Below are 25,694 nucleotides of genomic sequence, written 5' to 3' on the forward strand. Positions count from 1 at the left end.
TGCTGGTGACTTCAAAATTAGTATTTCTAACCTAGATGTTTCCAATAAATTCTATGTTAATGTATCCAATTGACTACTTACAGCACTATGCCTATTATTTATGTCCTCCATTAAATTTACCACAATTTATAACTATTTTAATTATGCGTCTGTTTAGTTTTTTACTATCTACTACTATACCTTCCAAATCACCATCACCACGAACCCCTGCATTAGACTGGGAAGTTCCATGAAGTGAGAGACAATGTGATTGCTTTCTTACCACTGTATCTCCATTGTCTATCATAGGGCTTAGCACATAGTAAAGAGCCAAATATTTGTTAAAAGAATGAACGGAGATCATTTTCAAATGAATTCTAGTATAGTATAATCACCATTTCAATTCTGACCAATGTGATTATATGTATACAAATACCATTCAAATGATGCCTTATGTCCCCAAGCAGTATTTTTCAATAAGCAAAACAAAAATGGATAAGTATCCAAAAAGTTACCTCCATTGGTTTCAGCTGAGCATTTACATTAAAACAAGGAACTTCCTGGTACCACTCCCAGGATAAATTTCGTTCAACCACCACCTCAAGATTTAATGGCATTAGTAGATCCAGTGCCTCCTGGCATGCATCATTAATATATTGAGATCTGAAGTAGAGACAAAATTCTTTTAAATTGTTTCACATACATTCAGGTAGTTAAAAAAAGATTAACTTAAATTTATCCTTTCACATGCAAATAGCAGATATCAATAATTTGTTGTATAGAAAGGGGAAAAAAATCTATCAGGCTTTTTTTAATCTGTCAAAATGAGTGATGTTTTATCCCACTAGAAACTTGAATGACTTACACTGAGCTGAGTGTTCCATATTACACAGAAATAGGGCCAGGCACAGTGGCTGATGCCTATAATCCCAACACTTTGGGAGGTGAAGGCAGGCAAATCACTTGAGGTCAGGAGTTTGAGACCAGCCTGGCCAACATGGTAAAACACCATCTCTACTAAAAATACAAAAATTACTCATCTCCTTTAACTCGCGCACCCATTAAATCATCAGTTACTATAAATTCTGGTTAGCTCTCCACTACTTCACTCCTCTACCTTAGACTAAGTCACCTATAATTCTTATGTGAATTACTACTATAGTTACCAAACTATCCTTCCAAACTCTAGGTTTGTGTCCTTTTGACCTAATTTCTAGAACCTTTCTAAAATACGATCCCATTTTTACACACCATCCCACTATACTTATTAAACAGTATCTGGCCACAACAACCCAATGAGATAGGCGTTATTTATTAATCCCTTATAAAGATGGTTCACTATTATATTTCTTTTTCTTTCTTTTTATTATATTTCTTTTTTTTTTTTTTATTATATTTCTTTTTCTTAACATAATGCCTGGGATATACATGGTGCTTAATAAGTGCTCAAGTGACAGAAATTTCTTCTTCCATTTAAGATGGAGTAACATGAATGGGTTTACACTCCTGCTTGAAAGAGCCCTGCCCTCTAAAAAAAGACAGACAAAATTTATTTAAAAATAGTTTTTAAGATATAAGACATCAAAAATGGATAGTGATCCCAAAGAGTTGGAGAAAAAATGAGGTGAGCCCTACAATTGTCCCAGTTTACTACTGTTTTGCGATAATCAACAGGCCATGGTACAGGGAGGAACCCAGGAGAAGGCCAGGAAACCTCAAGAGTAGAGAAGGTAAGAGCTGAGAGTCAAAGAGAAACCAAGGTAGCTAGAGTTATATAATAAAATACCAGAGAAAACAGAGCTACACAGAATTATAGTATCTTAAAATTTATAGCATAAAGTACTCCAATTTATAGCACTATATCAATCCAACTGACTATATCATACATTAGAAAAGAAATGTTTCAAATCAATAATCTTAGCCACCACCTAAAGAAACTTAGAAAAAGAGCAAAATTAAACCTAAAATAAGCAGAAAGAAATAATAAATATTGAATCAGAAATCAGTGAAAGACAAAACAAAACAAAAAAATAGAAAAAATAAAAGCAGAAACTGTTTTTTAAGATCATTAAAACTGATAAATCTCTAACCAAATTGATCAGTACAAAGGCAGAAATTATAAATATCAGGAAGGAGGGAGCAGACATCATTACAGATGTTAAAAAATAAGGGAGCATTATGAAAAACGTTATGCCACTAAATTTTACAACTTAGATGAAATGGATAAATTCTTTTTAAAAATTAGAGAGGATCTCACAAGAGAAAATAACTTAAATAGCCCCAAATGTATTAAAGAAATGAAAACTGTTTTTAAAAACCTCCCATGAGCAAACTCTGAGACCAGATAGCTTCACTGGTAAATTCTACCTAATACTTATGGAAGAAATAATACAATTGTACATAAACTATCAGAAATGTATGCATATCAAAACTTATAAAATGGTGTAACACCAAAGATATGCAATTTATTCTGTGTCAATGATGTCTCAATAAAGCTGCTTTAAAAATATTCACCTGATCAAACAGACTCATAGGAAGCTAAGAGAAGTATATAATTATATCCCAGGCATTGCACTAAGAATAAGAAATATAATAGTGAGCAATCTTTTAAGGGATTAATAAATAATGCCTACCTCATTGGGTTGTTTTGGTAGGTACTGCTGAATAAACATAGTGGGCTGGTGTATAAAAATGGGATCACATTTTAGAAAGGTTCTAGAAATTAGGTCAAAAGAAGACAAAACTAGAGGTTGGAAGGATAGAATGGTGGTTAGTTAAGTAAAAAAACGAAACAAAAATAAGGTGAAGACACAAGCATGAGAATGAGATCAAAGAAAAATGACAGAAAGAAGGAAGAGGGCAGTTTAGAAGTATAAACAGAGAAGGATCCAAGTTGGAAAGTTGGGCATTAAATTCAGAATGGGCAATTAGAAACAACACAGAAACAGAGAGGACACAGTATAAAAGCTCTGGAAATATCTGAACATTTGTTTATCCCCCTACTTCCTAACCCTATGCTTAATGAATACATAATGTTGTAAGCTAGTGTTCGTTTAAATTACAGCATCAGATCCCTAGCACACAACTGACAGAGAAGATACAGTGGTACTGTATTTGCAAAGTGAAAATTCCTCATTTCTTCCATAGCAGTGTCATTTGTAATGAACTATAAAAAAAAGTACAAATACACTTCATCAGATAATAAATCTTATAGTTTTCTTAATTACCTAAAAAGAAATTTTCAAACACTTTCTAGGTTTTTTAAAATGCAAAGACTATAATTGATTTTGCCAAAATATACTTAAGAGAGAATTACAAAATTACGTATAATTAATAAAGTAAAATCTCACTGTAAAATCTAAAATGTGATCCCATTTTTATACACCAGCCCACCAGAATACCTAAAACAGCAACGTCTTTAACATAAAAAGAAAAATACTGCGTTCCACACAAATATACTTGTGAAAAGCTTACCTGTATAGTCGCATTTCACTCAGCTTTATTGTTATCAAATCAATAACAGGTGGGGGAGAGCTCTGACTCTCTGTTATCATATGAAAGGTATTTGTCATTGTAATTAGTCCAAAATCAGCAACAAAAACATTTTCTGAAACTGGAGACTGTGGGATGACCACAACTGGGGCTTTGATGTGAATATCCAGTGCCATTCTGGAACTCCTTTGTGCCAGTTCTTTTACACCAGTAGCAGCCATTCCAGCTGCCTGAACAGTTGCCTCAGCCAAAGCTTGTTTAGCTGCCTGAAAATTATCTATAAAAGCCTGTAAGATAACAATTATTTTTTTAAGTTATTATTAATAAATAAGACATGAAATATACATTGATATTTATGGTCTTACTGCAATTAAAAAAAAAACACAACACAACCAAGCATTATTTATTTATTCAAAGTCTTATTGTCTATATTTTTGCCACAAAAACTGAGAAACACAAAGACACAGATAAAATAAAACTCTAGTCCTCAGAACAAAGCTAAATGGGATCACTGGAATGTCTTACAGAAATCTATTTCCCTTATCTCACTTTCTCTAATGTCTGAACAACCCTATTTCTCTATACAACCTCAGTGGACAGAAAACTTATTTATGTTTGTAAGGTAAATAAATAAAATATGTTTAAGAAGTTTCAAAAGAATTTTCCAGTTTCCAAATTCCAGAAAAAACACTTCAATGACATAAAATATAATTACCTAGATTTATACTCTTAATTTGCATGTTCAAAGAAAAAATTTAATATTTTAGTAATTTCTAAGTACAAGAGGGCTCAAGTGACATGATTTTTTTGGTTATAAAAAGAAATTAGCTACTCAAGAGGCTAAGGGAGGATAACATGAGGCCAGTACTTCCAGACCAGTTTGGGCAATATAGTGAGATCTTGTCTCTAAAAAAAATTTTTTTTTAATTTTTTAAAAGAGAAGAAATTAAACAAGGAATACTTGATTATCCTTACATTTTTTGTGTACAAAATGATTTTATGGCTATAGAAAAACTGCATGATAACCTAAATTTAAAAGATCACAAACATCAACGTTATAAGGAATTAACCTAGAATTCTGAAATAACAAAAGGGGGCTGGCTCCACGTTCCCAAATGCATTCAGACGAACACATGAATACTTTCCTTGCTTGTAAGTTGCCACACTTGGCCTATTTATTCCACTATAGCCTCAGATTTGATTACCTACTTAATACACTAAAACAGAGAGAAAGCATTTTAAAAGAATGAATAGTGATGTCATGGAGACAGGTATAACATCCACAAGAAAAACATCAGCTGACAGCAACAGGGAAACAAAACAAAACAAGAAAAGCAGAAATAAGAACCGAAATGCCTTAGGGTGAAGTCATATAGGAGTTAAATCTAACTCCTTAAAGTCAATGATATTCACAGAATGACAATGCAATAAAAAAATATGATTTTCTTGGGCTGGGCATAATGCCTGTAATCGCGGCACTTTGGGAGGCCGAAGCAGGAGGACCACTCGAGGCCAGGGGCTCAAGACCAGCCTGGGCAACAGAGCAAGACTCCATCTCTACAAAAAGTTGGAGGAAAAAAAAACAATTAACTTGGTGGTATGTGCATAGTGGTATGTGCCTGCAGTCTCAGCTACTCAGGAGAGGTTAGGGCAGGAGGATCACTTGAATCCAGGAGTTGAATGTTATAAATGAACTACGATCATGCCACTGAACTCCAGTATGGTGACAGAGCAAGACCTTGTCTCTAAAAAATTAAAATAACCTTTTCTTAATGATGACTTGAGAGACCAAAACAAACTTCAATTACATATTCGGTATTTTAAAATTATAGTTACAAGTCAGGTAAAACAAAGACTTAAGCCAATGACATATAAAATGAAGTTTCTAAATAATATATAACATATTTATGATATCTAATGCATATATTTTTAATGTTAATATATGAAATATATACTTCAATTAATTGGAATATTTCCATGTCAAAATGATGTTATATAATTAAGGAACTACACTACACATTTCAGTCATTATGTATAATAAATGGTGCCCAGAAAACCATTTTAAAAATCAGAAAAAATTTCAAGCAAGGAATTATTAGACTTCATCCATATTTGACATGTAGCAATTTCCAACTAGTATAAAATAAAAAATAATTTAATAAAATACTCACCAATATAGAATAAAGAAATTTTGTGACAAAAACTACTTCAATACAACCAACTATTAAATCAACCTGAATGTCAACCACATTCATATCTGTGTATGCAGAACCAGCAGTTGCATCCATGTAAGAAACCATTTTGAAGCTGAACACTTCTTTTCCAGTGATGTAAACAGCCTTAATGAGAGAAAATTTGATTATCACTAACCATTTTTGAAATGACATGTTTTCAGTACAAAAATAAAGCAAAGTAAAAAATAACAAAACATAGTAAGAAAATCTCCCAAGCATTCACAAGCCAAGTAGGAATGAGGCAACAATTCTATTATAATTACTTTACTGACACCTACACTACAAAGTTTTACAAATTGGTGGTGGCAATTCCCTTTGTGGGTCATAAAATCAATGTAGTAGGTCTGGCCCCAGCTTTTTCTCTCTCTCCCTCTTTTTTTTTTTTTTAATTGAAGAACAGAAGAGGAAATATCTGAATATGCATTTTAATTTTGTATGTATACTTTTGTAATGAGAGTAACCATGTATTTCTTGATGTACTGACAAAATTTGAAAAACGCTGTACATCTACACCTTACTGAAATCTATTCTTGATTTGAGGTATGTGAATAGATTTTCTGGAATCTTCAAAAGAGTCTCCTCCTAGCTCTATACTTCTGTTCCTTATCAGGTTGTAAAGAGCTATCTTAATTGCCAACCAGAAATTACCTACAGTGGTTAAAAATCTCAAGCTCTGTAATAACAGTAAAACAACAACAACAACAACAACAACAAAAAACGTTAGAAACAACAAGAGATGTCAAATGTCAAAAAAAAAATTTTGGAAGATGGACAGAGCACTAAGTTTACAGCTTTCTCAATTCTCCTAAATGGTAAAATCAAGTAAGAACAGGGAGCTGAAGAGCCATCAACAAGCAAATCAGTTACAACCACAGAACAAAAAATCCTCAGGAACCAGAAGTGTAAGTGACCTCTGAAGGCTGATAAACAAGACAGGTTGAAAAGAAGTCTACAGTCCTGCTTCTGCCTAGGGTGCACAAAGCAGGAGTGGGGGCCCCTTCAAACCTTAAGAAAAGACAAAAAAAGATAAACTACAAAATCTTAACTTTCTTAAAACCATTAACAATCTGAGGTCACAGAAAAACAAAAGACCCTGAAATCTAAGGAAAAACAAGTACCTTTGGGGAGAGACAAAAAATAAGCACCAGCTCACTTGTGGTAGAGAGCAAGAGAAAGACATGTCAGGTACTAAAAAGACAGGTAAGAATAATTCAACTGAAATGATAAAGGGTAAGTGTGGATTAATGTGAGATACAGAATCCCTGGGAGGCACACACGTGAGGAGCTCTTGAGAAAGATGGGAGCAGGGTTTAAGTGGGAAACAAGAGAAAGCTTTCCTTGGCACCACCCTGGAAAAGGTGAGGAGCCTCCATTGCAAAAAAAGGCCCAAAGCACCACCAAAATTATCATCTTCTCAAAACAAAAGCCATAAGAAACTAGGGGAAGGGCAGTAAACCTTGTTGCCCTCAGGGCACAGGTGAAGGTATAGTATCCTAGGGACAAGAATAAAATAAAACTTTTTATCTAGGGAAAGAACAAAAACACTCCTGGGGCCAGATCAGTAGAGGTCTCCCTCTGCTGGGGAAGGTAAGGGTAGTCAATCCCATATAGGAAATTGGACAGATAACAATTAGATGCCATGAAGAAGAGGGAGAGGAGGGACAGGATCACCAAGAATACTCCATTTCTGAGAGTCACAGAAACAGCCCTGGATGGAAATGAAAATGTACTAGGACACTAATAAACCTATCCAAACCACCTTCCCTTCTCCCCAAATACATACCATCAAGCTCATAAGCACTAAGAAATAAGCAGCAGGAGTCTCTAACATCTAGGAAAAGAGCTAAGAACGTAGAAAGAGAATTTTCTGAGGTACAAGAATAGAAGAAAGGTCAAAGGCTCAGCATGGAACAGAATCTGAGCAACACGGCCTTCACTCATCATAAGCAAAAGGTACAACTAAAGGAAACTGAAGCAGTAATGTAGTGAAGGAAATTGTATTAATCTAAAATTCAAACCAAGGTAAACTCAACCTGCCCCCAACCCAAGCTAATGGCTTAGCAGAAAAGAGGCACCTCCATTTCCATATATAAATATTATGGTATTTACCTCAGTCTCCATTATCCTATACATCAGTAGTCCCCAGCCTTTTTGGTAACAGGGACCTATTTTGTGGAAGACAATTTTCCCACAAAAGTGGGGCTGGGGGATTGGAGAGTGGGGAGATGGCTTGGAGATGAAAATGTTACACCTCAGATCATCCGGCATTAGTTAGATTCACATAAGGAGCATGCAACCTAGATCCCTCATATGCACAGTTCACAACAGGGTTTGCCTTCTTATGAGAATCTAAGGCCCCCGTTTATTTGACAGGAGGTGGAGCTCAGGCAATAAGGCTCCCTCACCCACCGCTCAACTCCTGTTGTCCTGCCCAGTTCCCAACAGGCCATGGACAGGTACTGGTCCACAGCCCGAGGACTGAGGATTCCTGCAATACATGACACGATGTCTGACATTCAATCAGTAATTATGACATGACCAATAAAAGCAAGGGAAAAAAATTCAAATAAACAATAAAGCAATCAACAGAATCAGACCCATCTATATCATCAATGTTAAAACTATCAGCCAGAAAATCTTAATTACTATGATTAATATGGTAAAGGCTTCTAGTGGAAAAGGTGAAAAATATGCATCAATAGATGGTGAATATTATTACAGCAGAGAAAAATGGAAAAAAGAAGAATCAAAGGGATATGTTAAAGATTAAAAAACATGGTAACAGAGATGAAAAATACCTTCAATGGGTTTGTCAGTACATTCATCAGAGCCATGGACAAAATCAGTAGATTTGAAAATAGGTCAAGAGAAATTATTCAAATTAAAATGTACTAAAATAACAATGGGAGATAAACTTGAACAGAACATCGAAAGGTTATGGGACCATAAACAGAAATCTAGTAAGAATTTTAGGAATTCAAGAAGAGGAATAGGGAAAAAGTGGAGGAGGAGAAAACAGCGGAGCCAGAGGGAAAGGGGGAGAGAGAGAGAGAGACAGAAGCAGAGAAACAATTTGAAGAAATAATGGAAAATAATGAAAGACATTCATCTAGCTAGCTCAGAAAAGCCCACGTATTAATTTCAAGTACACCTGAAACATTCACCAAGATTAATCATAAACAAGTATCAACAAATTTAAAGGAACTGAAATGGTTTCTCCTCTGCCCATAATGAATTTAAATTAGAAATCAGTAACAGAAAGGGATCTGAAAAATCTCAAAATATTTAGAAGTTAAATAACATACTTCTAAATAAACAATGGGTAAAGAAAGTCAGAAGAGAAATTAGAAAATACTTTGAATTGAATGAAAATAAAAATGCAACATAACAAACCTTATAGAATGCAGCTAAAGCAGTGCTTAAAGTAATATTTATAGTAGTAAATGCTTATAATAGAAAATAGATATCTTCAAATCAATAATTTAAACTTCCACTCTAAGAAGAGCATATTAAATCCAAAGCAGGCAGAAGAAAGGAATTTTCAAAAAGCAGAAATAAATAAAATTAAAAACAGAACATTCAATCGAAACAAATGCTGGTTCTTTTAAAGTATCAATAAAATCAATAATCTCTAAGCAGACTGATCAAGACATAAAAAGAAAAGACAAAATTAAAATCTCATATGCTAAGAAAAAAAAAACAGATGTGAAGGACTACATAACTTCATGATTCCATTTATGTGATACTTGGAAACTGCAAAACTGTAGGAACAAAAAATAGCACAGTGATTCCAAGGTGCTGGGATGGGGAGAAGGGCTAACTACAATGGGCAGCAGTGAATTTTTAGGAGTGACAGAACCATTGTATCCGCTGAAGATAAGTTACAGAACAGTATATTTTTGCCAAAACTCACAGAATTACAACTAAAAAAAGGTAAGTTTTACTGTAGGTAAATTGTCTCAATAAATCTGACTTTAAAAAGTAAAAACCTAACCAAAACAGAAACTAATAAATAATTCTACCCAAAGGTTACCGAGGCCCCTACAACCTCCCAAAATATGTGAAGCACCTTTTTGCTACAAGACCTTCATAGCTGCTCTTTCCTCCACCTGGAATGCTCTTTCAACAAGGCTCAAATCCACAGTTCAGATTTCTATCAAATGTTTCTTCTGTAAAAAAGCATTTCTTGAAATTCCTAACACAACACTTGAATCATTACCTGTCATTACCCTGCTTTCTTGGTTTACAAAGCATGTATCACTTTTTAATATTGTTTTATATTATTGATTAACTACCATTTTTTCCCAAGTGGAGAAGGGCTTTGTATCTTTTGCTGACTATAATATCTCAAATAGGCCAGGTACAGTGGCTCATGTCTGTAATAGTACTCTGGGAGACCAAGGCAGGTGGACTGCCTGAGCCCAGGAGTTTGAGGGCAGCCTCAGCAAAATGATGAAACCCCATCTCTATAAAAATCAGCTGGGTATGGTGGCACACACCTATAGTCCTAGTTACTCAAGAGGTTGAGGTAGGAGGATCACCTGGGCCAGGGAAGGTGGAGGCTGCAGTGAGCTGTGATTGTGTGTCTGTGTGTGTGTGTGTGTGTGTGTGTAAATTATATATATATAAAATATATTATGATTATATAATATAGTATTTTCATAGCTAATTTACCAGTATTTATACATATATAATTTACATATACATATATTTAATGTATAAATTGTATATATAAAACTATATAAATACTGATAAATTAGTTAAGAAAAAACTGAATATCCTCTGCAAGTCATATGAGTAGGGCTCTATGACTGTTTCTCTCTGAGTTCAACAGAACAAATTTGCTCAAGACAGAGTTTAGAGCAGAAAGGCTGTGGTCAAGGAGAATTTAGGTACAGAAAAACGGTTAATAAAACATCGTATTGAAAAATAGGTATTTTAAGCAAAAATCTACAAACTAAATGATGAGGCCTCCACTTCTTTCAACCAACTGGCATCTGGAATCTAGGCTGTCAGGCTTAAACTTATAGTATTTTTCTCAAAGGAAACAGACTAGCCTAAGAGCAAGAGTTGCTCTCAATTTGAGAAGCCATAAAATTGCTAAACCAGTTCCTGCTCATCTACTGTGATGTTTACCTGTCCAAAGTCTCTATGAAAGCTTCAGATTAGCTTTGAATATCTGGGCAAAATGACAAAGTTCTTAGAGGTGAAAGAAAGTCAAATTGTCATCAGAATACTAGGCCATAAGACATGGAGTAACATGTTTTAAGATCATCTAGGGAAGAAAATTCAAGCCAAGTATTTAAAATCCAGTGAAACTGCCCTGCAAATGTAAATGTCAAGGAATATTGTTCTTATGAGCCCTACCTAAGAAATCTACTGGAGAATAAACTTTCAAAAAGCCAAAATTATTGGTGATATCAGCTTAAAGACTGGTGAACTCTCCCATTTAATAAATGAAGAAATGTTCCTACTGCCTCTAGACTTCCTGTCAGCCTCCCTCGTGGGCACCCCTAGAAAGGTTTTGTTGTGTTGCATCCTCAACGTCCTATTTGACCAACATGTCTGCACCTAGAAATAGAAGTGGCTATTTTGGCTTATGGCCACTCTCCAGACAAAGACCTCATGACCAAATTACAGGTAATCATAACAAATAGCTTCTAACATCAAGAAAAGAAATCTATCCTAAGACAGTGCAAAACAGAAAAGAAAAAAAAAGACAGCTACACACTGTGTGCCTCCTTTGAAAATACACACCACCAACTATGAAGTATCTTGTCAACATCCACTCCCAAACCCCGAATCTCACTGTGCCCTGAGATTTAAATATCAATTTAAGGAAACACAGGAGACAGTAACATGTTAAATAGCATGAAAACATAATCAGCAAAATACAGGGTATGGAAAATTGTACAGAATAAATAAGATAACAACAAATGGCACACACAAGGGCAGAGAAAATTGTGCCACTCCATTCCAGCCTAGGCAACAGAGCAAGCCTGTCTCAGTAAAATAAAATAATATAAAATTTAAAAGTAATTGAAGCAAACAAAACCATGGCTTCTGGAAAGTCTCTTGTTCCTTATTGCTATGAGTCATTTCTCTTTGATGCTGGAACAGTTTCTCTCTCCCACTAAATAAGCCATAACAAGAAGATACTAAAAATAAGAATTTTTTAAACATAAAAATCAAGTGATCATTGTATCATTAGTATTACTGGCTAAATCTATTTATTTTTTTTCTTCCCGATGTATTCCAAATGCTGACTTCCTGACTTAACAAGTACTTCAGCTTTTCCTCATCCTACTTACTACCTGATATTCCTTTAACCTCCTTACATACATAATCCTACCTGCTTCAGGGAGGATGGTGGTTGTTCAACTCTGTAATAGTATCCAGTCCAGGAACCTTATGTTTTATACCCAATAACAAATTCCCTAACCTTCAACAACTAATCATCCAGTTCAAAGGACTCTCTTACTAGTAATCACTGATGAAAATAAGCTTTAAAAAAAAAATCTCACTCAGACTTCAGACCATCAAATGTATCTAAAATGCATTAGGAGATTCAGAGTATACAGAGAAATAAAAAAAAAAAAAGTTGGGGGGGGGGGGAGGTATTTACTAGGTTCTCTTCCAAAACTTTGTTCTAGGAGCATTATTTATACTTATCTGATTTATGTGATACTGCAATTCTTATTTTACAAATAAAGAAACAGAATCCAAGATTAGGTAACCTGCTAATGGTCACACAGCTACTAAGGAGTAGAGGTAAGAACCCAATTATGCCTGACTCCAAAACCCATACCCATAATAACTCACATTACTAAATTCTGACCACTGTCTAACTGATACCTATGACCACTCTTAAAGAATACATAATCCTATTTAATGATGTACTATTACTTAATTTTAAAAATTCTTACCTTTTTGTATACAGCTGTTATATCAGAATCTAAAACAATTATATTCCTTAGCTTTGCATTTATTTCAGTTTCTGAAGGCCTCATAATCATCTCAGAATCAAGCCCTAAGGGAATAAAAGAATGACTAATTGCCTTTTCTTTCATTTAGTGGTTTTTAATTTGCTTTTTGTGAAATTTTATTACCTTCAATCTTAATTTCAGAAATGTTACGTTTCTGATCTTGAATAAAGATCTGTAAACATGATAATTCTGCTAAAATCTGCAAAGTAATAATATCTTCATTCGTGGATAGTTTTAAAGCTGAAAAAAAAATTCATAATAAACATGAGGAAAAACATTTAGTAGTTACCTCGCTATACTTATAAAGTAACTGAAATATCACCACAAATAGTGATAGTCAAGAAAACCTGATCTGCAATTCAGTTGAAAGTAAGGTATGATATTCCCTACTGAATTGAAAACTCTAAAAAACAATCAAATCTAATGAAAACAAATGCAAATAAGTAGATAAAACTCTGTTTCTAGAAGAAACTAAACATTTGAAACTAAAATACCGTAGCTATAAATTTCAAAATTTTTTGAGAACCAATAATTAATAGGTAATACTTGTCATTATCAAAATTGCAACTTTTCACTTTTCAAAAGTTCTACACTCTGATTTTAAAATATGCTCTGACACTCTTTGATTTTTGGGTTTTTTCCAAAACAGAGTCTAGGTGTCAACCAGGACAAAGAGTGTCACCCAGGATGGAGCACAATGGTTCAATCATTCCTCCAATTCCTGGGCTACAGTGATTGTCCCACATTAGCCTCCAAAGTAAACTGGGTCTACAGACACACACCACAATGCCCAACTAATTTTTTACAATTTTGTTGGAGACAATCTTGCTATGTTGCCTAGGCTAGTTTCGAACTCCTGGCCTTGAGCAATCCTCCAACCTCAAACCCCATAGCCCTCTCCTCCCTGGGTCACTGGGATCACAAGCATGAGCCACCACACCCAGCTGAAATTACTTAAATTTTGATTGTCATATTTGATCTAATATAAAATAATCATGTTATAAATGCATAAATTTTAATTTAAGTCTAATACTCCTACTGGGAGGGAAATGGAAGAAAAAATTTTTTTCAAATCTAATACTCCTACTGTATAATCTTAAACTAAAACCAAGGCTGGGCGCAGTGGCTTACACCTGTAATCCCAGCACTTTGGGATGCCAAGGTGGGCAGATCACAAGGTCAAGAGATTGAGACCATCCTGGACAACATAGTGAAACCCCGTCCCTATTAGTAAAAAATACAAAAATTAGCCAGGCATGGTGGTGCATGCTTAACAGTCCCAGCTACTCAAGAGGCTGAGGCAGGAGAATTGCTTGAACTCAGGAGGGGGAGGTTGCAGTGAGCTGAGATCATACCTGGTGACGGCGAGACTCCATCTCAAAAATAAAATTAAAAATTAAAACCAATTATTATATATGATAAAAGCCACAATTTATTTAGTAGTAGTTTCCTTTGCCATTATTTTCTACAATTACCCTGGCATATAATGAGTCCTTCTATATATTAACAGAGGCAAGAGAATTCTGAAGCCAATATTCAAAGTTAATAATAAAGCTAGAGTCTAGATTTATTGACCTACTTGGTTTAAAAAAAAAGAAACAAAGAAAGTTGATGCTAAATTTTAAAAAGCATACCTAATTTTTTAATGACATCTCCTTTGTCTTCAGTCTCTGTAGTGGACACTGGGGCTGATTTTTCCTCTGATTGCGGAAGAATATTATTAAGATAATTTATTGTATTCAGAAGTGCTTCAGTATGTAAATGAACATCCAAAGAGGAAAAGTTTACCTAAAGGACAAAGCTGTTTTAGTGACAGGTCAATAAGTATTTGCTTGCCAGCTCTCTACAAGGCACTATGCTTCGTGGCATAAAGGATACAATTTATAATATTTTCTTATCTTTAAGGATCTTACAATTCCAGTTACAATAATTTTTGTAAGAAACAGAAATACAGTATATAATTATAAAATAAATTATCTACTCATACCTTAATCAATTGTAAAACATTGTTATAGGTACTTTTCAAGTTGGGTATGTTCTTTTCAGCCTAGCCAAAAAGAAAACAAATCTGTTAGGACGTATTAGGAAGACATACATATACAATTACATTATAGTCCTAATACACATTTATATAATTTTCCAGCTCTTCATACACATATATATACATACATGTACATATACACATACATATTAATACCTAAATAAGGAACTGCTTCACCAGAACAAAAGAAAATGTAAGTATGGGACTCTCTTGGCACAGAGTTAAGTATTCATTCAATAAATGTTACGTACTACCATTTTTTATCAAGAGAGGAAATGTTGGATATTATCAAGTGTGGAGAATAATCATTCAATCATCAACAACTCTGTATGGTTCTTCCTAATTCTTCCTGTATTTAAAAACAAAATTTGTGACAGAATTGTCCACCAAGTACCCAAATACTCTGTGCTTTCTTTTTCTTTTTAAAGAATGTATTAATAATATTTCTGTCAAATTATAATTAAATACACTATGGAGTACAATGTGATGTTTTGAAGTATGTATACAATGTTTAATGATTAAATTAAGCTTACTAACATATCTATCACCTCGCTTTCCTATCTTTTTTTGTGGTGAGACATTTGAAATTCACTTTCTTAGTTGTTTTGAAGTAAACAGCACGTTACTATCGACTACAGTCCCCCCGCTGTACAACAGATCTCAAAAAGTATTCTTCCTGTCTATCTGGAACTTTGTACCATTTGATTGACAAATTGACAAGTCTCTATTATCTCCCTCCTTCCTCCCTCCCATCCCATCCCTTCTACCCTCTGGTAACCATCACTCTGTTCTCTACTTCTATGAGTTCAGTTTTATTAGATTCCACACATAAAGAAGATCATGCAGTATCTGTCTTTCTGTGCTTGGCTTATTTCACTTAGCATAATGTCCTCCACATTCATCTATATTGTCACAAATGACAGGATTTCCTCACCCCCACCCTTAAGGCTGAATAGTGTTCAATTTTGTATATGTACATTTTCTTCATCCATTTTCTTTAGATCTAGAACACTTTTGTTATATAAAAGCTATATAATGCATCTACTACAACAACAAAAATCTAAAATATCTAATCAATAATGGATAGCAAAAATGGTTTTAAAAGTGATTAAATGCTTTCTCCATTACTCTTATTATAAAGTAATTACTAAAATAGTCTGACACATGTAAAAATAAGTCAACAGAAACATGGAAAAATTAGAAACAGACTACAGCACATAGAAAAGCTTAACAGATGATAAAATGGGTATCATAAATCAATAAAAACAGGAATGGAGTTATTGACACTAGGAATATCAGGTAATTTCACAAAACAGTGGAAAATAAAGTGAAAGCATTATCTTGTATCATGTAACAATACACTCTATCTAAAAAGTGTGTTTCTTTCTCAGTACCCTGTTGAGAGAAAAAGAAATCAAACTGCAGGTCATTTCTACTTAGAACATAACCTTATTTTGCTATATGAAGTATTTGTAACTCATAACTATTTAATACAAGATGACAAAAAAAAAAAAAAACCTTAGTTTTAGGAGTTACAGAGAGGTTATGTCAGAGTGAAGATTAAACAACTGAATAATAACAAACTTACGAAGCTTGATTATAACATTTCAGCAGCATACTTACCATATTAAGCAGATATAAATCAAAGTGCTTACCTTTACATATTCCAGCGTTAACAGGTCTTCCATTGTGTTATCGAGTGTTGTAATCAAATAAACTGGTTTCTTGTTTTCATCTAAAAACAATTTTTAAGTTATCCTTTCATAGGAAAGCTAACTGAAAATAAATGCAAGCAATCTTACTAATTATATAATTGCAAAAGAAGGCTTTCCTGTATGAGTTCTGGACCTTGGATTCTACCTTACCCAAGTCAAGTCACTTATTTGTTCTTTAAACTCTAAAAATGTAACTTCTCCTGACAATTCCCTTGAGTGCCACAACACTCAAGTCTCAAACCCTTCTAAACCTAGATAGAAGGTACGGTAAGAAAAAATAGGAATTAATCAAAGAGAAATCAGAACGTTTTTCAGAAATAATAAAAGGACAGAAAGAAAATTCTGGCTCTGAATCACTGAAATAAGTAAAAATAAATCATCAGAGTCCTTGAAAACCAAGCTGTTCAGAAGACAGAATGGGAATGAGATGAAACATTAAGGTTTTCTGTATATTAGTTTGGATTAAAATAAACCCTATTACCATATAATCAGTCTTTACTAGTTATATTGATATAGACAGGAGACACAGAAATACTGGGTAGAAGAGGGCAATTTCTCATCAAAGGCCCCACCCTTAAGCCTGAAAACCAGAGGCCTTAAGTTAGAACAGACATTCCTGTTTTTGCTCCCAGAGAGCTGTCTTTTGGCCCACCACACTTGCCATCCTGTGCCCATATAAGCCTGGGGCCTTAGTGGGCACAGATACAAGCAGCTAAACATTGAGAAGAGCAGAGGAATAGAGTGGTGGAGAGCGGCGGGGCAGCATGGCAGAGAAAAAGAGAAGAGGAAGGATGTCTGGATGCTGAGGGGAATTCACCCAGGGGCAGTCAGAGAAGACTCTGTCTCCTGGGTGGCCCAACTTCAGGGGAAGACCACCTTCCCACTCCGCTTTCAGTTCCCCATCCACCTTGCTGAGAGCCACCTCCATAACTCAATAAAACCTTGCACTCATCCTTCCAGCCCCCATGTGATCCGACTCTTCCAGTACACTGGGCAAGAACTCAGGCCATCACACTGGCCCCCTGCCCTTGCAATAAGGAAGAGAATCTATTAAGCTGATTAACGCAAGCCGTCTGCAGATGGCAAAGCTGGAAGAGCATACTGTAACACATACCCACTTGGGCTTTAGGAGTTGTAGACACCTACCCCTAGACACCGCCCTGGGGCCAGAGTCCAAAAGCACTTCCCACAGCTCCTGCAACTGCCCATCTGCATGCTGCCCCTAGGGAAGTGCACATCCCTGTGGGATGTTACGTGAGGGGGGAAAAGAGAGCTCTCCCATTTTAGTATCACTGCTTCTGCTCAAAATGTGGTATACTAAGAAAACCACTGTAGAAGACAGTTTATAGAAAGCCTTTAAAACTCTCATCACTAAATGACTTATGGTTGCTAGAATATTGGTAACTAAAGACTGGAAGAAAGGACTACAAACTAATCATACAATTCTTGAGAAAAAAAATGCCACAAATTGCACAGAGTCCTCCAAACTTAACGCTTAGCATATAAATCTACCTTCTACTGCAGGTGCTAACCACACTTCAAGTCTTAAGAAAGTTCTCAGTTTGTATACACATTTCTTCATTCATTGAAAAACTATTTACTGATTATCTACTTTGTGCAAGAAACTGTGCTGTTTACTCCCTCTGAGAAAACATAGTGCAATAATAATTGTATACTCTTTTTTCTGTTTGCAAGGGTTTTTAAATCCTTTGTTCTTGGGAAAACAAACATAAGAATAAACATAAAAATTAGTAACTGCTATAAAGTTCCCGGGTTACTGGGGAACACTGTCAAGTTGGTTTACTTTTCTTTCTCATTACTAGAACAAACTGTTTCTTGATGACTTAGCAATCATGTTCCTTGGTATTTACCCAGTGAAACTGAAAATTGATGTCTACACAAAAATCTGCATTCAGATGTTCACAGAAGCTTTATTAACAATTGCCAAACCTTGGAAGCAACCAAGATATCCTTCAGTACATAAATGGATAAATAAACTGTGGTATATCCAGACAATAGAATATTATTCATTGCTAAAAAGAAATGAGCTACCCACTTATAAAAATACATGGAGGTAACTTCAGTATATATTACTAAGTGAAAGGCGTCAATCTGAAAAGGATAAATATTGTATGATTCCAATCATGTGACATGTTGCAAAAACTATGGAGACAGTAAAAGGACCAGCAATTGTCAGGGGTTAAGTGGGAGGGAGAGACAAATGGGTGGTGCACAGAGGATTTTTAGAGCAGTGAAACTACTTCATATTAGAATACAATGGTAGATACATGTCATTATAGATGTCCAAACATAACGTATAACAGCAACAGTAAACCTTAATGTAATTGTCAACTCGTGGTGACAATGATGTGTCAACGTAGGTTCATCAATTGTAACAAATGTACCACTCTGGGGAAGGATGTTGATAATGAAAAAGGCTATACAGGTGTGGGTACGAGGAGTATATGGGATATTTCTGCACAATTTGCTCATTTGTGCCATGAATCTAAAACTGCTCTAAAAAATAAAGTCTATTTAAAAAAATTTTAATTCCACCTCTGCTCATACATAATACCATTATGCTACAAAGGAGTTTAACAAAATTAAACTGGTATCCTATTAATTCCCTCTACTACCCACAATTATCTTTCAAGAAAAAATAAAAATAAAAAATAAATGGAAGAAATATAAATAATATCCTTCTAATTACCTAACATAGGAAACAGAGCATTTTCTTAGGGATCATGTATCCATTACGCTTCTGGAACACAAAAGGTTTACAGTAGGCACAATACTGTCCTCTGCCCCCAACAAAGATACCTACACTCTAATCCCCCAAAATCTGATATGTTATCTCATATGGCAAAAGGGACGTGGAAGATGTGATTAAGGTTAAGGTTAAAGGGAATTTATGCTGGATTATCGAGGTGTGTCCAGTCCAATCACTAGAGTTTTTAAGAGTGGAAGCAAAAGGCAAGAGGTTAGAGATATGAGGAGGATCTGATGCCTTGTAGTGGTTAGCAGCTATGTGCAAAAAGCAACAGAGGCCTTTCTATTACTGCTGGGGAGGTGGGGGTGGAGAAAAAAAAAAAAGCAACACAGGCCTAAGAGCAGCCATCCACTAACAGGTAACAAGGAAACAGAGACCTGAACCATATGTAAATGAATTTTGCCAACACCTGACCGAACAATGAAATGTACCCTCCTCTACAGCCTCCAAAAAGGAGTCTTACCGACACCTTGAGTTTTGCCCAGTGAGACTGGTGTCAGACTTCTGCCCTACAGAACTTTAAGACAATAAATTTGTATTGTTTTTAAACACTAAGTTTGTGGTAAACTGTTATAGCAACAATAGGAAACTAATTCAGTGTTCCAAGACTCAGTTAAGCAGATTTAAAATTCAACCATTACCATCTGATTTTCCATAATGAATAAAATTATCTTCATTTTATCTCTGGTGTAGCCCCCAGATTACCAACTACAAAAGTTAAAGATTAACTCAAAATGGAATGGTTCTCTGAGAATATTTTGGCAAGTGTACTGATTCAGAGCCTAAAGAACTGAAAACTCTCTAGCAGGTAGTCAAACAATGAAATTTGTTTATTTTTTAAAATAGAGATTCTTACCCGAGTATTCTGGGCATTTTAAACAGAACTCTTTCAAAAAGGCATTTGCTTTCAAATCATATGTTCTAATCTCAATTTCTGTGCCCAATCCTAAAACATAAATTTCTACCACAGGTAGTTCACAATCTCCAGCAAGGTGATAAAACTCAATCAAAACCTGGAAAAGAAAGAAAAAAGAAACTCCCACTACATAAAACAAAAACGTGTTTATGTGCATAGGGTTACATGTGAATATATGAGGTAGGCATATAATTGATATATTATTATTTAAGATTTAGGAGAGATTTTATACCCACACAGACATATAATACACACACTACATAAATAATTGTTTTCACAAAAACATGTATTGAATACCCACAATATATCATTTAAACCCCTCACTCTTGACTAAGCAAATTCATCCTCCAAAACAAACAAACAAACAAAAACCGAGTGACAAGTAATCACACAGCAAGTCAGAATTTAGTTTAATTAAGGTGAAAAAGATAGTCGGATGAAAAGATAGTGCTTAACAATAAGACTATATTGTAAGCGGTAAATAGCAGAAATAGCAAACAATTTAAGCCACGTTAATTTTACCACAGTACCTACCTTTGGTACTTCAAATCGTATTTTAAATGTAGTCATGTTTACTGAACAATCCAGCTTTTGTAACTTTCTGGTTCGAATACATTTAACTCCAGATGGAAACTGAAGAGGTTCTTCCAAGGGACTACACGGTGCATCAAAAAATTCCTCCTCTGAGTCTAAATTTCACAGAACATTATTTAAGCTAATAATAAAAATGATCAATTTAATAGCATTTTAATATTTTTGTGAAACAAATATGAACACTAAAACACTCAGGCTCTCTTTTAAATATCAAACAAACATGAGAACAAAAATCGAAAATAATACAGATACTACTGTACTTTTTTATTGTCAATTTTAAAGGGATACTGTACTTTTGAATAACATTCTTGGAGACAAAGCAGCATGGAAGATTAAAATGTAATCTCTAGCTTAAGAAGGCCATCTTTTGAAATAATCAGTCTATTTTAAAATTGCTTAAATTTTACAGGAAATGCCAATGCCAATGATTACACACACCATGAATACTCAAAGCAATGTGCTAACATGCTTACTCTACCTGGATAGTGTAACAAGACTTAGGTATCAACTCTGCGACATCAGCAGCAGAGTTTGAATGAAGTAAACTGAAAATCAATCACTACTTTGTATATGTACATATGCACAAATATAGGTATTTGTATATACACACACATATATGTTGACATCAAAAAGGATCAAAAGGGCCGGGCGCGGTGGCTCATGCCTGTAATCCCAGCACTTTGGGAGGCCGAGGCGGGTGGATCACGAGGTCAAGAGATCGAGACCATCCTGGTCAACATGGTGAAACCCCGTCTCTACTAAAAATACAAAAAATCAGCTGGGCATGGTGGCGCGTGCCTGTAATCCCAGCTACTCAGGAGGCTGAGACAGGAGAACTGCCTGAACCCAGGAGATGGAGGTTGCAGTGAGCGGAGATCGCGCCATTGCACTCCAGCCTGGGTAACAAGAGTGAAACTCCGTCTCAAAAAAAAAAAAAAAAAAAAAAAAGGTTCAAAAACTGGAAAGGCATTAGATCACTTAGTAAAACCATTAAAACGAGATTTAAATGAAACAATCAGAAGTATATCCCTAAGAAACTAAGACTGAAGTAAAAGTAGATGATCTTACAACTTCTCTCTGGTGACTAAAAGAAAAATTGTACTCTAAGAAACCAAGAATCGACATGGCACTTTCTGTTATTTAACATTTATCAATTTTTAAGTCTTAGAAATATAGACATACACTTTTTTTCTAATGTGGTCATTAAAAAGCAGATATTTTGTATCAGAATAGTTACAAGCTTTTATATGTAAATGTAGGTAATTAAGATGATTTTCCTTTAATAAACATTATATTTTTTAAAATGTTTTAAATATACTATAGCAAAATTTTCCAAATAACTAAAAAACACATTATAAATTAGGACATCTATGAAGTTTTGTGGAGTTTCTTAACTCACAGCCAAATAAAGATAATTAGCTTATTAGTGGTCCTTACCATTTTGAGTTCAACGTGATACCAAAAAAATACCATTGCAAAAACAACTTTAGGGAATTGTGCTATTTTAAACAAATTTAAGTTAAAATTTCCTGAAAATATACAAATATCTGCTATTGCCTGAAATTTCTTATATGACTACAGAAGACTAAAATAGGCCATTCAAAAACATGTCTTTTGGGCATAAGGGTTATACTGAATCAGTTATTTTGAGAAACTGCAGACACAGGAAAAGCTCTGAAGGCAGATCATAAATTTCCCTTTTGTAAGGGAAATTCACATTTACAAAGGAAATCTACCTTGTAAAGGTACCTTCCTTTCTGTAACAGGGAAGATGACTCTTAATCACAAGACATTCTCATCAAAGGAGAAAACATGACAAATCTGCTAACAAACTTTACCCTTGCTTACTATACTTTTCTTGGTCGCCTTCCCATATAACTTGCCTCCCCAGCAACCTCAATCCTGAAGCCTAAAACCTCTTTTGCTTTGTTTAAGCCCAAACTGGTATATAAATCCAAATTTTAATCACTACCTTGAGTTAACCATCCCTGAGTTTCTCACATGTACCCAGGAAATATGATGCTAGTAAATCTGTTTGTTTTCTCATATTAATTTGTCTTTAATTAACAGAACCTCAAACAAGAACCTAGAGGTTAAAAGGAAAAGGTATTTTCCTTCCTCTATGTATGCCTCAAAATAGAAATTATTTTAATAAAATAAAATAAGGAAAATGTCCTTAAGCAGTTTCATTTTACCATCTTCAGAAACAGATGGAAGTTCCAAGAGAGGAATTATTTTCTGTGAAATCTGTGTTGTTCCCAAAGAAGTAGATGTTTGAATCTGAAAGAAAAGTAAGTCACTGTTGATTAGAACGAAAATGTTTATTCAACACTTATTCAAAAGATGTTTATTCAAAGTTCTACAACAGCTTTGACAAAAAGCTATCCAATTTGAATTAACTGAGAAGATATCAGGTCTAAAACAGAAAAATAGAGTGTAGATTTTAAAGAAGTAGTTTTACAATTTTAAGGCAAAATAAAAATTGTAGAACTGTTGTAATAATGTCCTTGATGGCAGGCTTTGAGTAGAAAGAGATCTTATATTTTAACTCAACGTTGTATTAAATCAGGACATTGTGAGGAACACACAAGTCCTAATACTTAAAGCCTGTATAATTGGGGAGATCAGTTTTATTTTTAATCTTTGGAAGATATTTCAGGAAATTTACTTTTTTACAGTTTGGGAATATACAGCATATATAAGAACAAATTTTACAGTTTAAAAAAGTAATAATAAAAGACACACCTGAGTCTTCCAACCCCGCCAGGCAACAAAACATTACCATACCCTGACCTAGAAGCATCTTATGTGTTCCTCATGGATCTCATTCCTCCTTGTCATATTCCCTACCACTCATCATGATCTTGCTTTTATTTAGTTGTTTGTACTACAGTTCCTACGAATGATTATCTAAATAACAGATCGTTGACCCAGCCTCTTTCCAAACTGTAGAACATATGACATACATTTTCCTGTGACTTTTTTCTTTTACAAAACAATGTTTAAATTTTAACCATATTGATAGTTTACTGAATTTTACTGTGATACTGTATTGCACTGATGAATAAACCACTACTTATTTGTCCACTATACAGTTGCTGAGTATTTGTGTTGCTTACAGATTTTTGCTTTTGCGTGTAGCACTATTATACACATCCTTGATATACCTACAAGGGCTTGTGCGTGAAACTTTTCCAAAGAGTAAAATTACTTATGTTCACCTTATTGAGCACTATCAAAGCATTTTCATAAGTGGTGCCAAGACATTACACCAACACCAGCAGTACAGTTTCTGTATCTCCATATCCCTATAATGCTTAGGGTGTTCAAAGATTTTAAATTCTATCAGTCTCACTGGCCATGTCATCCTAGTTTTAATTACAATTTCACAAATGCATAATGGTTACATATCATATCAAACACAAATAGCTTAGTTGGTTATTTGTGTTTAGCCTTCTGTGAAATTCTGTTCATTTTGGGAAGAAGCAGCAGCATTTTTTTTGAAGTACATTATAATGTACTACACAGAAGTACATAAACTCTAACATTCAATACATTTTCAGAAAGTAAACATACTCAACCTACCAACCACCCAGGTCCAGTATGAAACATTACAAGTAACTCATAAGCCTCTTTTATGCTCCTTGCAATCATTAAGCATCCCCACCAAGAGTAATAACTATGTTACCTTAATTTCAACTTTTAAAGTTTTGAAATTTTTATATCTTACATATATTAGTGAAACAGGGCTATTATTTTTCCTCTTTTATAATGTATTTGTTAGGTTTTTGAATATAAGTTTTGTTAAGCTCCTAAATGAATTGGCAAATAATCCTGTGTTCTATTTCCTAAAATACTCTGGGGTTTTGAGGGAAGCTCCCCCAACACACAATCACTAACCATCACTGCTACATGTATTAGTATTTTTTTTCTGAGTAGTATTTTATGAATAATACTATTTTTTATTATCCATTCACTTCTGGATAGACAAATGAATTTTATGCAACTTTTTACTATTATGAATAACCCTATTGTAAGTATTCTAGTTCAAGTCTTTTGGTGGGCATAGCCTCATTTCTCTTGGGTAAAAACCTAAGAGTAGAATTCCCTAGTCACATGGTAAGTAGATACCTCACACCTTATTTTTAAAAACTACCAAACTATATTACAAAGGATTACACTATTTTCAAGTTTCACAAGTAATGTATGAGAGTTTTAAATCTTTTGTCATGTCAATATCTTGACATGGTATTGTCATTCTTCTTATTTTTAGCCTTCTAACCATTGTGTTGTAGTATTTCTATGTGGCTTTGATTTGCATTGTTCTTCTTTTCTTCTTTTTTTTTTTTTCAGATGGAATCTCCCGCTGCCACCCAGGCTGGAGTGCAGTGGCGCAGTCTTAGCTCTCTGCAACCTCCACCTCCCAGGTTCAAGCAATTCTCTGCCTCAGCCTCCTGAGTAGCTAGGATTACAGGTGTCCACCACCGCACCTGACTAATTTTTGTGTTTTTAGTAGAGATGAGGTTTCACCATCTTGGTCAGGCTATTCTTGAACTCCTGTCCTTGTGATGCATCCACCTCTGCCTCTCAAAGTGCAGGGATTACAGGCGTGAACCACCATGTCTGGCCCAATTTGCATTTTTCTGATGAGTAATAAACGTTATCTATCTAGTTATTTATTATTGAGCTGTTCGTCTTCTTGTATATTCCACATACAAGTCTAGAAATATTAAAAATATTTTTGCAAATTTTTTCCCAAGCAGAGGGTTAGAAGGTTTATCTTTTCACCTTTAACAATGTCTTTCAAAAAGCAGAAAAATTTAATTTTGATAAAGTCCAATTTATTTTCTTTCCTGTTATTTTATTTTACTTTACTTTTTGAGACAGAGTCTTGCTCTGTCACCAAGCTGGAACGCAGTGGCATGATCTCAGCTCACCACAACCTCCCCTCCCCAGGCTTAAGTGAT

The 25,694-nt window shown here is 34.6% G+C and overlaps 1 protein-coding gene across 4 annotated transcripts in view; it reads right to left on the minus strand.

The window, feature by feature from the left end:
- VPS13A (vacuolar protein sorting 13 homolog A) overlaps positions 1-25,694 on the minus strand; it is a 235,381-nt gene that overhangs the window by 112,611 nt on the left and 97,076 nt on the right. For all 4 annotated transcript variants that reach the window (XM_010341278.3, XM_074394628.1, XM_003920858.4 and 1 more), the window contains 11 exons: positions 22,923-23,007; positions 20,668-20,822; positions 20,074-20,230; positions 16,388-16,467; positions 14,679-14,738; positions 14,326-14,479; positions 12,815-12,931; positions 12,632-12,735; positions 5,643-5,810; positions 3,454-3,758; positions 495-642 (listed from right to left, as the gene is read on the minus strand). In XM_010341278.3, the coding sequence (XP_010339580.2) occupies positions 495-642; positions 3,454-3,758; positions 5,643-5,810; positions 12,632-12,735; positions 12,815-12,931; positions 14,326-14,479; positions 14,679-14,738; positions 16,388-16,467; positions 20,074-20,230; positions 20,668-20,822; positions 22,923-23,007 (1,533 nt within the window). The remainder of the gene's footprint in view (positions 1-494; positions 643-3,453; positions 3,759-5,642; positions 5,811-12,631; positions 12,736-12,814; positions 12,932-14,325; positions 14,480-14,678; positions 14,739-16,387; positions 16,468-20,073; positions 20,231-20,667; positions 20,823-22,922; positions 23,008-25,694) is intronic.

The sequence above is a fragment of the Saimiri boliviensis genome, chromosome 2, assembly GCF_048565385.1.
Source record: "Saimiri boliviensis isolate mSaiBol1 chromosome 2, mSaiBol1.pri, whole genome shotgun sequence".
NCBI lineage: Eukaryota > Metazoa > Chordata > Mammalia > Primates > Cebidae > Saimiri > Saimiri boliviensis.